The sequence below is a fragment of the Notolepis coatsorum genome (assembly GCF_963971535.1).
Source record: "Notolepis coatsorum genome assembly, chromosome: 18".
Lineage (NCBI taxonomy): Eukaryota > Metazoa > Chordata > Actinopteri > Aulopiformes > Paralepididae > Notolepis > Notolepis coatsorum.
This window is the reverse complement of record NC_140182.1, coordinates 53,902,423-53,917,022: the sequence shown is the minus strand read 5'-3', so window position 1 is coordinate 53,917,022 and position 14,600 is coordinate 53,902,423. Positions and strand designations below refer to the sequence as shown.

At 42.6% G+C, this 14,600-nt stretch overlaps 1 protein-coding gene across 1 annotated transcript in view; it reads left to right on the top strand.

The window, feature by feature from the left end:
• The first annotated feature begins 7,345 nt into the window (after positions 1-7,345).
• zc3h18 (zinc finger CCCH-type containing 18) overlaps positions 7,346-14,600 on the top strand; it is a 250,964-nt gene continuing 243,709 nt past the window's right edge. The window contains exon 1 of the mRNA XM_084335339.1: positions 7,346-8,441. Within this exon, the coding sequence (XP_084191465.1) occupies positions 7,356-8,441 (1,086 nt within the window). The 5' untranslated portion in view covers positions 7,346-7,355. The remainder of the gene's footprint in view (positions 8,442-14,600) is intronic.

Here is a 14,600-nt window from a genome sequence, read left to right as displayed (position 1 = left end):
TTTGTAAAATGTTTTCAAAGAAGTTATCCAGTATGCTAATACAACCCTAAGTGGGAGTGTTAAGGTTAGAGGTTCTATGTAGGATTGTTAGTAACTGTCTAACTGCATATATAACTGTTTCCACTAGAGGGCGCTCTAGGCGGAGCCACTCCTGATACCACCAGGTGGCGAGTATAAATAGAGATGTTCTCCCCCCTCTATCTCTCTCCCCCACCTACCTCTCATGGAGAGGAGGACTCATGTGCTGCTGAATTACCATGTGAATGAATAAACCACGCCGTTTAAAGGCTAAAGATAGAAACCATGCCTCTTGACCACATTATTGTCGCCCCATAGCCAGATTCTGTCAATAGAGAGAGAGAGAGAGAGAGAGAGAGAAGAGAGAGCGAGAGAGAGAGAGAGAGAGAGAGAGAGAGAGAGAGAGAGAGAGAGAGAGAGAGAGAGAGAGAGAGAGAGAGAGAGAGAGAGAGAGAGAGAGAGAGAGAGAGAGAGAAAGAAAGAGAGAGAGAGAGAGAGAGAGAGAGAGAGAGAGAGAGAGAGAGAGAGAGAGAGAGAGAGAGAGAGAGAGAGAGAGAGAGAGAGAGGGAGATAGAGAGAGAGAGAGGAGAGAGAGAGAGAGAGAGAGAGAGAGAGAGAGAGAGAGAGAGAGAGGTGTTCCCAAGGAAGCATACTAGGACCGCTACTGTTCCTAATTTATGCAAATGAGATGTCGTCAGCCTGTGACTGCAACTTGTTCCTGTTTGCAGACGACTCAGCCCTGCTGGTCTCTGACAAGAACAAGTTGCAGGTTGAAAAAACCCTCAGCTCGAAACTAGGCAAATCTGCATATGGCTTGCTGATAACAAACTATCATTACACATGGGCAAAACAGAGTCCATTCTCTTCGGTTCAAATAACAAACTCAGCAAGACCGACGGCTTCTCAGTTACAGTGGGTGACAATATTGTCACAAGGAAAGACGAAATTACCTACCTGGGTTCCATCCGAGAGGCAAATCTTTCCTGTGACAAAATGGCATCCAATGTAATAAAAAAAGTCAACCAACGAACTAGATTCTTGTACCGGATCTCCTTTCTGGTAAACAAGAATACCCTGAAGACTCTGGCAGGAGCACTCATTCAAGGGTACTATGACTATGCTTGCACCTCATGGTACCAACGCACCTCAAAGGCGCTAAAAACAAGATTACAAACATCACAAAACAAACTGGTCAGACTACTACTTGACCTTACCCCCAGAACCACCTCACCCCTGCCCACTTTGACAACCTAGGATGGCTAGAGTAGACGACAGAGTACAGCAACTTGCAATGGGCCTGGTCTACAAGATACACTATACGACTAAGGTACCCATGTACATGTCAAAATACTTCCCAAAAGTCAGTGAATACCACAACCACTACACCAGAGGAAGCTCAACAAATCATGTTAAACCCAGATCGGCTCAAACAAGGGACTAAACACGTTTCGCAATTATGCCACATCAATGTGGAACGCCCTACCCAAAGCTGTAAAGCAGGGGTGCCCAACCTTTTTGAACCAAGATCTACTTTTTAATTGCCACCTCTAGCCGAGAGCTACCAGCCCAAATTTGTCCTACTCTCGGCTAAGATAATAAGATAAGATATTCCTTTAATGATCCCATGGGGGAATTCAGGCATAATAGCAGCATGGGGGAAGGGGGTACAGGTAGTAAAACAACACAGCGTGTAAACAAATAGGTCAATATAATTGACTATCTAACTAACTGAAAAATATATTCACAGTGTCATAAGGTGCATAAGGCTAGTAATAGTAGTAATAGTATTACCCATTCAATATGCACATGACAGAAAATATATATGGCATATAATATTTTCTGTCATGGCATATTGAATGGGTATATAATATAATATTTTATATATCATTGTAACAGTGTAGTGTAGGAATACAAGAATGACAAGACTGTAACTGTAACTCTCACGTTTATTTCACACTCTGCATACACACTTGAGTGACAACACACACACTCAGTTCAATGGGCATGAGAAAACATGTGTTTACATTGCCAAAGCAAAAGTGGAACAATACAATCAAACAAAAATATATGTACAATTAAAAGGAATAGGAATGATGTGTAAACAGGAGCTGTCACATTGCAAAATGGAATACAATCAAAAAAACAATTCCACAAAAAACAGTCACTGATAGTCGTATGTATATTTCTTCCCACCCACCCACCCCCTCCAAATGTACAGTCTCCACCCCACCGTATGTATATTTCTCTCCCACCCCCCACCCCCTCCTAATGTACAGTCCCCTCCCCATCATATGTATATACTCTGTCAGGATCTATGGGTAACAGTACTGTATCTTTGAATACCGTTTATGTCACAAATTATCAGTACTAAATACCTGTATGTCCCTATGCCATAAATGTCATGTATGTTGTGTATACTGGTATACTGGTATGCAGGTCCTGATGGGGTGAGCCCAAAGGTACTCAAACCTGTGCCTCTCAGCTGTGTGATGTGCTCCAGCTCATATTCAATATGAGCCTGAGGCTGCAGAGAGTCCCGACACTGTGGAAAACCTCCTGTGTGGTCCCTGTCCCCAAGTGCCCGCCTCCCAGCACGTCCAAGGACTACAGGCCGGTGGCTCTAACCTCTCATATAATGAAGACCATGGAGAGGTTAGTCCTGGAGCAACTCCGCCCGGTGACCAAACCCCACCTAGACCCACTCCAGTTCGCCTACCAGCCCCGACTGGGGGTAGAGGATGCTGTCATCTACCTGCTGAACCGAGCCTACACTCACCTAGACAAGCCGGGGAGCACTGTGAGAGTCATGTTCTTTGACTTCTCCAGTGCTTTTGATACCATAAGGCCTGGGCTACTGGGTGAGAAGTTGGAGGCGATGCAAGTAGAGGCCCCCCTGGTGTCCTGGGTTGTGGACTATCTGACGGGAAGACCACAGTATGTGCGCCTACGGAGCTGTGTGTCAGACAGACTGGTCAGCAACACCGGGGCCCCGCAGGGGACAGTCCCCTCTCCCTTCCTCTTCACTGTCTACACCAACGACTTCCACTATCGGTCAGAGTCCTGCCACCTTCAGAAGTTTTCTGATGACTCTGCGATAGTGGGATGTATAAAGGACGTGATGAGAGGGAATACCGGGAACTGGTAATGGACTTTGTCACATGGTGCGATAAAAACCACCTGCAGCTAAATGTGGCGAAGACCAAGGAACTGGTTGTGGAGCTGGGGAGGAGGAGGAGTGCACCTGTGACCCCCGTTTCCATCAGGGGAGTTGATGTGGACATGGTTGAGGTGTACAAATACCTCTGTGTGCACATCGACAACAAACTGAACGGGTTAAAACATGCAGAGGCACTATACAAGAAGGGCCAGAGCCGACTCTACTTCCTCAGAAAGCTGAGATCCTTCAATGTCTGTACAAGGATGTTGAGGATGTTCTATGAGTCGGTGGTGGCGGGCGCCTTCTTGTACGCTGTGACCTGCTGGGGCAGCGGACTGAGAGCAGTGGACACAACCAGGCTGGATAAGCTGGTCAGGAAGGCCAGCAGCGTGGTTGGGGTGGAGCTGGACTCTCTAGCGAGGGTGGCGGAGAGGAGGAGCCTTGCTAAGCTCCAGGCCATCAGGGAAAACCCCACCCACCCACTATACACAGACTTGGCTGACAGGAGGAGCATGTTCAGTGCTAGGCTCACACTACCCAAATGCAGCACTGAACGGCACAGGAAGTCCCTCATTCCAACAGCCATCAGACTATATAATGCATCACTGTGCCTCACTGCATCACTGAGCACAGAGCGGCAGCTCAATAGTGGCAGGCGGCCTCCAGGCTCCACAGCAGGGGGCAGCGACGGCTGCCAGACATTGATCTAGGACTTATAGGAACCCAAGGAGGACAATACACTACCTGAAGCATACTGCACCTTGTGACACTGTGAATACTGGAATATATATTTCATTTTATATTTCATTTAGTTAGATTTAAATCATAATTATATTGACCAAATTGTTTACACTGCTTCCCCCATGCTCAGTATATTTTTACTGTATTTATTTCTGTATATTTTATTTCATTTCATTTTATTCTATTTTACTCTACTCTTATCCTAGGCAACTTGATTTGATTTGTGTTATTATTCTAATTTGTGACCTGTCCTGTCTAAATGTTTAAATGTTGAGCAATTTGCAGTGCCAAATTTCCCACGGGATAATAAAAGTATTTCTATTCTATTCTATTCTATTCTATGTCATAAATGTCGATATGAATTGAAAATGGGGGACCCTGATGTAAACAAGACAAACGTCTTTCTCAGATCTGAGAGAGAGAGAGAGAGAGAGAGAGAGAGAGAGAGAGAGAGAGAGAGAGAGAGAGAGAGAGGTGGAAATACAGACAGATAGAGAGTAGAGACAAAGGGAAAGACAAACTGAGAGAGAGGGAGAGAGGGTGAAATACGTACAGAGAGCAAGGAAGATTGAAAGAGACAGAGACACAGACAGACAGAAAGAGAGAGAGAGACAGACAGAGAGAGAGAGGCAGACGGACAGAGAGAGACAGACAGACATAAATAGATGGAGGTACACCAGGAATGTAATGGCTAGATGAAGTCTGATAGTCACAGTGAAAGATCATATAGCGCACATTTGGCGACATAGCAAGGTTGTCCATCCAGTTCACAGGATGACATCAAAAACACATCAATCTGTATATTAATGTTTCTTTCTTTCGTTCTTTCTGTTTTCTTTCGTTCTTTCGTTCTTTCTTTCTTTCTTTCTTTCTTTCTTTCTTTCTTTCTTTCTTTCTTTCTTTCTTTCTTTTTCTTTCTTTCTTTCTTTCTTTCTTTCTTTCTTTCTTTCTTTCTTTCTTTCTTTCTTTCTTTCTTTCTTTCTTTCTTTCTTTCTTTCTTTCTTTCTTTCTTTCTGTGTTTTTTTAAATATTTTAATCATTAAATAAATGAATAAGGAACAGTTAAGTCCAGAATATGAATATCACCTTCACAAAACACATTACTCACAATTGTTATAAGGAATCAGCCCAGATCTAACCATGAGACCTGAGATCAGTCCAAATGTCAAAATCCTTTAAAACATAATTATGTTTAATATGAAATATTAGACAAACAGATACAAGAAGGAAGTGAAATTATTCACGATTTTGTTTCACATATGATAACCTAAATGGGTAAGAATTACATTGATGACTGGCACACGAAGATTGACCTAACAATAGCCAAATAAACATACATAACTAACTAGCATTCATAAACAGCATTAAGGATTAAAGAGAATACCGCTTCTGGGTTTGATCACGTCCCTTGCCATTCACTCGTAATTGTCCAATGCAACATGAATTGCCTACCTTATCCATCTTTCCTGACAGGTGCGCAGAGGTCCCTCTCCTCACAAAATAGCTCTAGAATATTTCGTATCAAACTTTGGCACTGTGGAGATTAGTCGTCTCCACTAGGCGGGAAAAACGGATTTGCATATACATGCTTTGAGAGTAGCCTACAAGTACCAACTAGACAGTGGTACATTCTCTGGTGCGCTCTGCGCACACTGAACCAAGTGCCGTCCCATTCTCCTCAGCATGGGTCATGTCTCCCCCTTGTGTTTGAAGAGAAAAACGACCAATATAATTGGTCGAATCTCATTTCCAAGTTCAAACTAGAAATAATAAACCGAAACGCTTCTGTTATAGTTAGTGAATGAATAAATTAATGAATAAATTATTTTATTTCCAACACGACCCAGCCATTACGGGCTTATTTAGACACATTTTTGTGATTTATTTTATTTTCTAGTGTCATTACACTGGCACACAAATGAAAAACAACAAATAAGAGATACAGATAAAACAAACAAAACAAAAGGAAATAATAAATAAGATAAACAAATCAAAGCTACTAGTAGTTTTTAACACACTGGATAAACTAACAACTGGATAGAGTAGCAACGCCTGTGCTGCTGGTTGCGTCTTTTTTCACTGACACGAGGTCAGATGTAGATATACGATTTGACATTAGCGGAAGACGGACATATCGTCTACAATCCGATCCCAGATCTGTCCCCCATTCAACCCAGAGCGGCTTTCTCCAGACGACTCTGTCGTGTGTTGATGACGTTGAGGTAATGGCCGCTCTCGCTGTATCGTGTAGGGCTTTTGATTTTCTCCAGCGTAGCGGATAAAATAACCGAATAATATATACTGTAGGGTCGTCAAATACACCTTCCGAGAGATTGGGGTAGTTCTTAACGCCAGCAACCCTGTCTTCAAAGAGGTGCAGGTTGGCAAGGTAAATGAGAATGTTTTGATGTTAGCTGCCGGGGCTAGCGTGGTGCTAACCTGGCGTTACGGGGGTTGCATTGTTAATTGGAAGACAAGCGAGCGTGCTTCGTGTCCGTCCAGTGAGCCACATAGTGGGCGATTGACCTGTTCGAACGCGTCGTTGACTGGAAATCGATATTATGCGTATTTTTATTGTCTTAAGAAGGTGGACGATGCACTTAATTAGACGTTTGATTCGGGCGCTGACAGTTTTGAGGCCTTGTTGCAGGCTAGCGCGACCCTGTCTGTTGTCAGCCGTGTTTGTACAACCAGGCAGCTAACGGTAACAACTAATTTGAAGTTAGCCGGGACTTGAACACTTAAGATAAACACAGCCTGCTATCGCTCCCCCTCTCGAGATGTCAATAATAAGGAGGTCTTAGCTTGCATCTGCACCATATAGGTCGCTAACGTGTTAGCTAATGTTTTTGTTTCAGAGGGCCACATTTGTGCCTAAAAAATACTAAAAGATTAAACGTTATTGCATTGATATATTCTGTGATGTGCATATAATTATGCTAAGTATCCAACCCTGCTTGGTCAGTTCATAATAATAATGTTGGTAGTATCTTATTGTCTTGAGTTTTGCTACCTGAACTGTTGGTGTCAGATGCATCGCCTACTGCCATTGTAATACTGTGTAATGCAGTAGTATTGGTGCTAGAACATTATTTAATTAGCAAGTTAAAGATCTCCGCAGCATTATTTGCCATCACAGTATAGCGTTCTGCTAGTGTTGCTGTGCCTCTGTTTCCAGCAAAACATTGCGACAATTAGCTGGCAGCTACTTGTTGGTGTCAACTGCACCAGCTAGCACTGTATATTAAATGTTCATGTATAGCAGTCTCCTCTATTTTCAGCAGCACGTTGGTATCAATGTGCATTGAACATTGTGCAATATACAGTGCTAGTAACTGGTGCAGTCGACTCTAATAGTCATTGCAAGCACTATATTGTTTAATGTGCTGTATATCACCTAATGCGCCAGTACTGCTGTTTTCCAGTGGAATATTATCTGATGGATACCCCTGAAAGCCCTACCCAGTCCCCTGAAAGCCCTACCCAGTCCCCTGAAAGCCCTACCCAGTCACCCCAGTTGCCTGAGGACCAGGATAAGGGTGTCTCCGACAGCGAGCTGCTAGATTCCCCCGAAGAGGAGGACAGGGTCGTCTCAGACAGTGAGATAGTCCACGACGAGGAGAACGGGAGGGTGGATGATGATGAGGAGGAGGAAGAAGAGAGGCGAGGAGGTGACAGGGGAAGGAGCAGGGACTCCTTTGATCTAGACGAGGAGGAGGAGGATGAGGAGGAGGTGGTCCCGGAGTGTGTGACGGACCCTGAAGATGATGAGCTTGCAGAGGACACAGACGGAGGAAGAGGAGGAGGAGAGGACAGGATGGGACGGCAGGATGAAGCCGTTGTTTTGATGGAAGGGGACGAGGATGGTCCGCGGGATGGCATCCGCTCGCCTGAGGACGGAGAGGACAGAGTCTTTGACACCCCCCAGTCTCCTGACTCTGAACCGGAACAGGGGGAGAGGCCCTTCTTCATGGGGGAAAGAGAGGAGGGAGAGGAGGGAGAGGAGGAGGAGGACTACAGTGGGCCGTTCAGGGACGATAGAAAGGAGCCTTCAGCAGAGCTTGCTGTGGAGACCACAGAGGAGGAGGAGGAAGAGGAGATGATGAGGGAGATGGAGGAGGCAGAGAGGAGGAGGAGGCGGCAGCGTGAGGAAGAAGATGAGGAGAGGAGGAGGAGGGTGGTCGTGGTGAGGGAGATGAAGGACGACTCGGCGTCTGTCTCCAGGGAGCTGGACGAACATGAGCTGGATTACGACGAGGAGGTCCCAGAGGAGCCCAGCGTCCCCGCACACGATGAGGAGGACGAGGACGAGGAGGATGCGAAGGTGACGGGAGAGCCGGAGGAGGAGGCGGTGGTGATAGAGGAGAAGATCAAGAAGAAAGAGAAGAAGCCCATCCTCCCGCCGTCTCCTAAGGAGTCCAAGAAGACTGAGGAGTCCAGGGGGCCCGAGAGAGGACGGAGAGACTCCTTTAGAGACAAGAAGAAGGACGAGGACGACGGAGAGATCGATGAAGGAGAGATAGAAGTAAGTAATCAATACCCATCTGATAATACCAGCTGTTTTTTGCCATCTGTGTGTTGAACTTTTACATTTTCAGCTGACAGACGGGAGAAAAATTCTGCACAGTTATTACTATACAGGCTATTATAATAAAAATCTCAGACTTTTTCGACCAACCTCATGGAGCTGGATCAGATCATCTTGGGGTGAAGGCTGTGGTAACATGTTCCCTATTCTCAACCACGTGCTGCTCTGCTGTAAAGGAGGATTATGGCAACATGGTAATGGTTCTGCCTAGGGCTGTCTTAAATACTTCGAAGCTTCGTTCGATGGGCATGGGATTCGAATATGAAAATAAAATGTGATTATTTAAACAAAAAAATTTAAAATATGATTAAAATTTTTCTTTTTTGCAAAATCAACTCTGCCTCTCTTTGTTAACTACAACAAGCAATACTGTTTGTTATTTAAGATGAGGTCGGACTCGGCACTGACAGATTTGTGTTCATTGTGCTGCTTTTATAAAGCCTCAATATTCCATGAAAGCAACGTGTTTCGTTTGTCTAAGATTTAAAAAGGTTTAAACTTTACAGCACTGACAAAGTTGAACAAAGTCCCACAACATAAAAAATTTAAATAAAAAAACATTATATATATATATATATATATTAGGGATGCTCGATATTGGCTTTTTTTTACCGATATACCGATATTGTCCAACTCTTAATTTCCGATACCTAGGCCTGCCACGATAACACATTTTGCTGGGCGATTAATTGCCCCCGAAAATATCGCGATAAGCGATATTATTGCGACCGGTTAGAGAATTTTTGAGAAATTTATTTCCCAAAACTTTTATTTTGAAGCCCACCGCTCCGTCTTTTCCGGTGTTTAAGACTTTTATTTTGAAGCCCACCGACCGGACCGGAAGTATTGTTGTGATTATCCTAGCCGACAACTTGTCTCGTCCGGTTGTGTTTTTTAGTTTTAACGTTAGCTACTAACGTTAGATGCAGCTACTACAGGCAATCAACGATGAGGAGGAAGCGTCAAAGCAGTATTATAATAGAATAGCTGTGGTGCATAGGCACTGCAGCACGACTCGAAAACGACCTGTTATAATAAATTAATTCATGTTTAACTTGTCCCCGTCTCCAGTCCTTTGACTAGCCCCACCCGTTCATTGTAAACAATGATGCATGTAATTGTATTAACGTTATTCTGTGTTATTCTAACGTTACACTACAAATAACGCTACTTGGTTAAAAGGAGCAACACTATTGAGAAATGTAGTTAAGCTATGTGGTGTTGCCCCACGGAGCTCCTGTGCTGTGCTGTAGTAAAGCCAGCGGCCCGCCTCCCAACACGGACAGTGACTGACAAGGGGCACTGGTTCCGCCTCATTAAAACAAACGCGCAAATAGCAATTAATCGCGCCCGTCAAAATCATTGCATTCATTTAAATTATCGCGGCAATTAATCGATTTATTGCTTATCGCGGCAGGCCTACCGATACCGATATCAACCGATACCGATATATGCAGGGTTCCCCCCCCCCCAAAAACTGAATAATTTCAGGTAATTAACATTACATATCTCTTGTCGTGTAATTAACACAACATTATGCATACTTTGACAATAAATAAAATAATAATTTGTTCTTACGTGCTTGCCTGGGTAAATAAAGGTTAAATAAATGTATGCCAATATCGGCCGATAATATCGGTAGGCCGATAATATCGGACATCCCTAATATATATATATTTTTTAATCTCGAAGCTTCGAATTGAAATCGAATCTCGGCCTCGAAGCTTCGAATTCCAAAAAAAAATCGAATCAGCCCTAGTTCTGCCACAGCCGTTGCATAATATGAGTGTGTACATTGTGAATGTACGTGCATGCGCCAGTAAATACTATACAGTCAAACACACGCATGAGAGAAACATGTCCAAGCGACTAGCGAAAGGGACTCTAAGCTTAGAAACAACAGCACAAAACAAAGGTCAGAGCGACTAGGAGTGCACAGTCACACAGCACAGTCAAATGATCACATACGAGACGTGAGTTTGTTGAGTTGTTTAGTGTGTGTGAAGCGGGAGTATAGAATTATCGTATACAATATGCAGAGTCGGACATGCCACTAAAAAGAAACTAGGAAGCTTGTCCTTTTCCTGATTTAATATTGCAAGCAGTGATGCACTTTGCAGGATAGTGAGAGCAGCCTTCATCCAACCCATTCACCCTGGGTCTCTGAGCAACACATTCAGTACAGACATGGTGAGAAAAGATCTGTTAAAACCGCCGATAACCGAGACGAGTGAAGGAGTTTTGTTTCCCTGACCGACGACAGGAAGCGCTTGCACTAGCGAGTGTTATCGTAGCTATCGAGTATGTGTCTACTAGTACTCACTGTGCTGTCCTCTGACCCTTTAACTGGCAGGTCACAGAGACGGCCAGATGCAAAGTCCTGAATACAGTTACTTTGGGAACCCCTGACTTAGGGCAACATCGTGGCTACAACATGAGGCATAATGTGACATTTACATTTCAGCTCATTCAGTAATTCAGCTGACATTTCTATCTAAAGAAAACAGTTGTCTATTTTAGAAATAGATACAAATACATTCAAATTAGAATCTCAAAAAAGGGAATAAGACAAAAAAATCTATTTGGAAAAGATATAGGTGCAATTTGGGAAAAACTTAAGGGTTTTCCTAGGGCCCTAGTAATGGAACACCTACATTCATTCATCACTGGTGGCCTCCTGTGAGAAATGGAACCACAATTTAAACAATCATTTTCTATGCACAATAAAAAGCCATTGAAAACGGGGCAAATACAGTACAGTTCTTTCATATGTCATTTTATAAATAGGACTTGGCAATAATATCGTTGGTTTTCAGTGGAACCATATTGTGATGAAATATATGGTACACAATTTTGTTTTGTATGCCTAAATTAATTGTACCAAGCACGTGTTGGGTTTAAGATTTCTCAAATTTTCTTTATTATTATAATTTATATATAAATACAACTGGTACTGAAAGTGACTCGTACTGGAGTGAAACTCTGGTCTCACACAAAATTACACCTGCCCTGTCGTCCTAGTAAAATTCCAGGCGAAAAGCTTCACGTTTTGTCTCACTGTGTTTTATCAATGTACTGTAGCACTAAAGCAACACCTCTCGTGAAGTGATATGACAGATGTGAAATGTCCCTCAGAGGGGCGCTCTTATACTAGGTTTTGCTGTAGGAGCAATTTGTTATGAGTACTCGCCTGATAAGAGTATCACAATGAGTACTTATGAGTGCTAAACTGATATAATATCATTCACAATGAGTACTTTGTTTTGAGTTCTCACCTGATACGAGTATCACAATGATGAGTACTTTGTTATCAATGCTAACCTGATACGAGTATCACAATGAGTACTTTGTTTTGAGTGCTCACCTGATGTAATATCACAATGGGTACTTTGTTTTTAGTGCTAACCTGATAGTATCACAATGATTACTTTGTTTTGAGTGTTAACCTGATATACTATCACAATGAGTACTTTGTTATCAATGCTAACCTGATACGAGTATCACAATGAGTACTTTGTTTTGAGTGCTAACATGATATAGTATCACAACAAGTACTTTGTTTTGAGTGTTAACCTGGTATAGTATCACAATGAGTACTTTGTTTTGAGTGCTCTCCTGAGGGGCTGTTCCAATATGCATACTTGATCAGACTTCTTACACGATTGGGCACTTGGTGTGCTCGTTCATGTGCTTAGTGTAAGTGTGCAACTTGCAAGTGTATCCTACTTCTCCAATAATCTTAAGTGCAATGAGCTTGATGTGCACTTTATCCATACTTATGGTAAGATTTCCCAGGAGCAGTATTTGGCCAAGTATAAAAGACCCACAATTAGTGATGCACCGATGTGAAAATTGTGGCCGATATGATAACCGATATTAACACTTTAAGTGCCAGCGACGTGTTATGTCGTCTTTTCATGCCCCCTGTTGAGTGCCGACGACGCAAATTGTCGTTTGATTTTTTTTATTAGCGATCTGAATTCATATTTCATCAACCAAGTCTCCCGTTGGTACAGCAGACCCTCTAGGATAGGGGTGCCCAACCTTTTTTGAACCAAGATCTACTTTTTTATTTACCACCTAGCCCGAGAGCTACCAGCCAAAATTGTATATTGTAAGCCGTCATTTGAGGCTTTATAAAAGCAGCATAATGAACACAAATCTGTCAGTGCCGAGTCCGACCTCATCTTAAATAACAAACAGCATTGCTTGTTGTAGTTAACAAGGAGAGGAAGAGTTGATTTAGCAAACTTTTTTTTTTTTTTTTTTTTTTTTAATAATATAATTTTATTAATCAAGATTTACTTGAAATCAGCCCGCGATCTACCTTGGGCACCACTGCTCTAGGAGCTCCGATGGGAAAATAATACCGCCCCCTACAGGGCTGTAAGCTAAGCTTTTTCACTAGGGGCACACTTGCCCCTAAATGAGAAATTTAGGGGCAAAGAATATTTTTTAGGGGCACATTTTTAAATAACTATTTTACCATTATAGTGCAAAAAAATATGTTCCTCCTGCCTCATTACTGTGGTCCTTTTATTTAACATTTAAGTGTGTTTGTTTCAGGAAACTCTGCATACCTTTGTTTCACAATGAAAAGTGTTTTATAAATAAAATTAATTATTATTATTGTAAATAACCCCATGAAAGGTTTATAATTTTTATGGGTAATTACCTGCTTCATATTTGTGATGTTACTGGTTTCAGGGTGTGCCTAAAGTGATCAATGTGTTGGGCCGTTTATAGAGATCTATGCCAATTAGTGTTTATGTATATCCGGGACTTTTTTTTATAAGAATTGAGAGGCCTACTACGGTATTTGTATATGTGACCTTTATTTTGAAAACCGTGTTGCGACGCAACCTTGTTTAAGTTTGAGCTTTTGACAGTGAAATGTTCAGTTCAACTTAGCTCGAAAGAAAGACGCTAATCAAAAATCTTTAATTGACCCGTATGAGGCTCTTACGGTGGGACTTTGATTGTTTATAGAAGAGGAATGTAATACTATGCAGAACGAGAAATAAACAGTGATTTTACCAGCAGTAAGTTGCAAGCCACTTTCATACGGGGAACCGTGACAATTATTAGTATTATCTTATTTGCATATTGTCTCATTATTAGATAGATAGGTTGATACTTTATTGATCCCCGGAGGGAAATTTAAGTAGACCGTATTTAAGTATTTAAAAACGTCCTGTGGGCGACTCACCTAATACATGGCTGAACGTTAGAAGTGTCCGTGTCCCCGTCATTGTAATCATCACTGCCAGATCAGACTTAATTTAATCGGCTATGGTCTCTTATCTCTCCACATCGGACGTGGTTGTCATAAGATGGACTGATATCCGCTCCGTTGTTCTTGCAGAGCAAAATTAGCGGCTTAAACTTATTGAAAGGAAGTTCTTCTTTGACGATGCAACATTCAGTTTCGTTTAGATTGTTCGCTAGGAACTATGGGATTTGGTGTTGGATGTATGGACTCTACGCAGGCGGGACATGGTATTTAATCGCACGATAGACTACAACTACCAAGTTGCGTGGCCCAGATTCACTCCACACGCAAATCTTTTTTTCCACAGGCCTATCGCAGTAAGTTCATTCATCGCCGACAGATTCTTTCATAGCACCGGCGTGACATTATGTCGCACTGTACAGCCCTGGTTGTAGGCTAATGTTTTACTATTTTTTGTATTCAATTTGTATGGATTAATTTAGGAGTGAAATGCGAATGAAGGGTTGAAAGCACTACTCGCAAGGTTGCCCCCAAATATTATTTTCCACCCGCACAGGCAATTTGCGATAATCTCGTCGCAGTGTACAGCCCTGCCCTATCGTCTATCCCTGTGTAACTGCAGGCCATTCGATTATACTGGTGGATCTGTGGTGGATGTGTGGAGGGGGAGCCTACTGGTTCCACTATGCTGGCGAGGGATCTGATGATGAGGGAAGTGATCGCGAGTTGGAAAGCAGCCTGGAATATATATTAGGGATGCACCGAATGGGAAATTCTTGGCCAAAACCGATACCGAAAACAGTTGGCCGAAAACCGAAAGCCGAAAGGCCGAAAATGATTCATAGAATAGAATTTTTTTTACC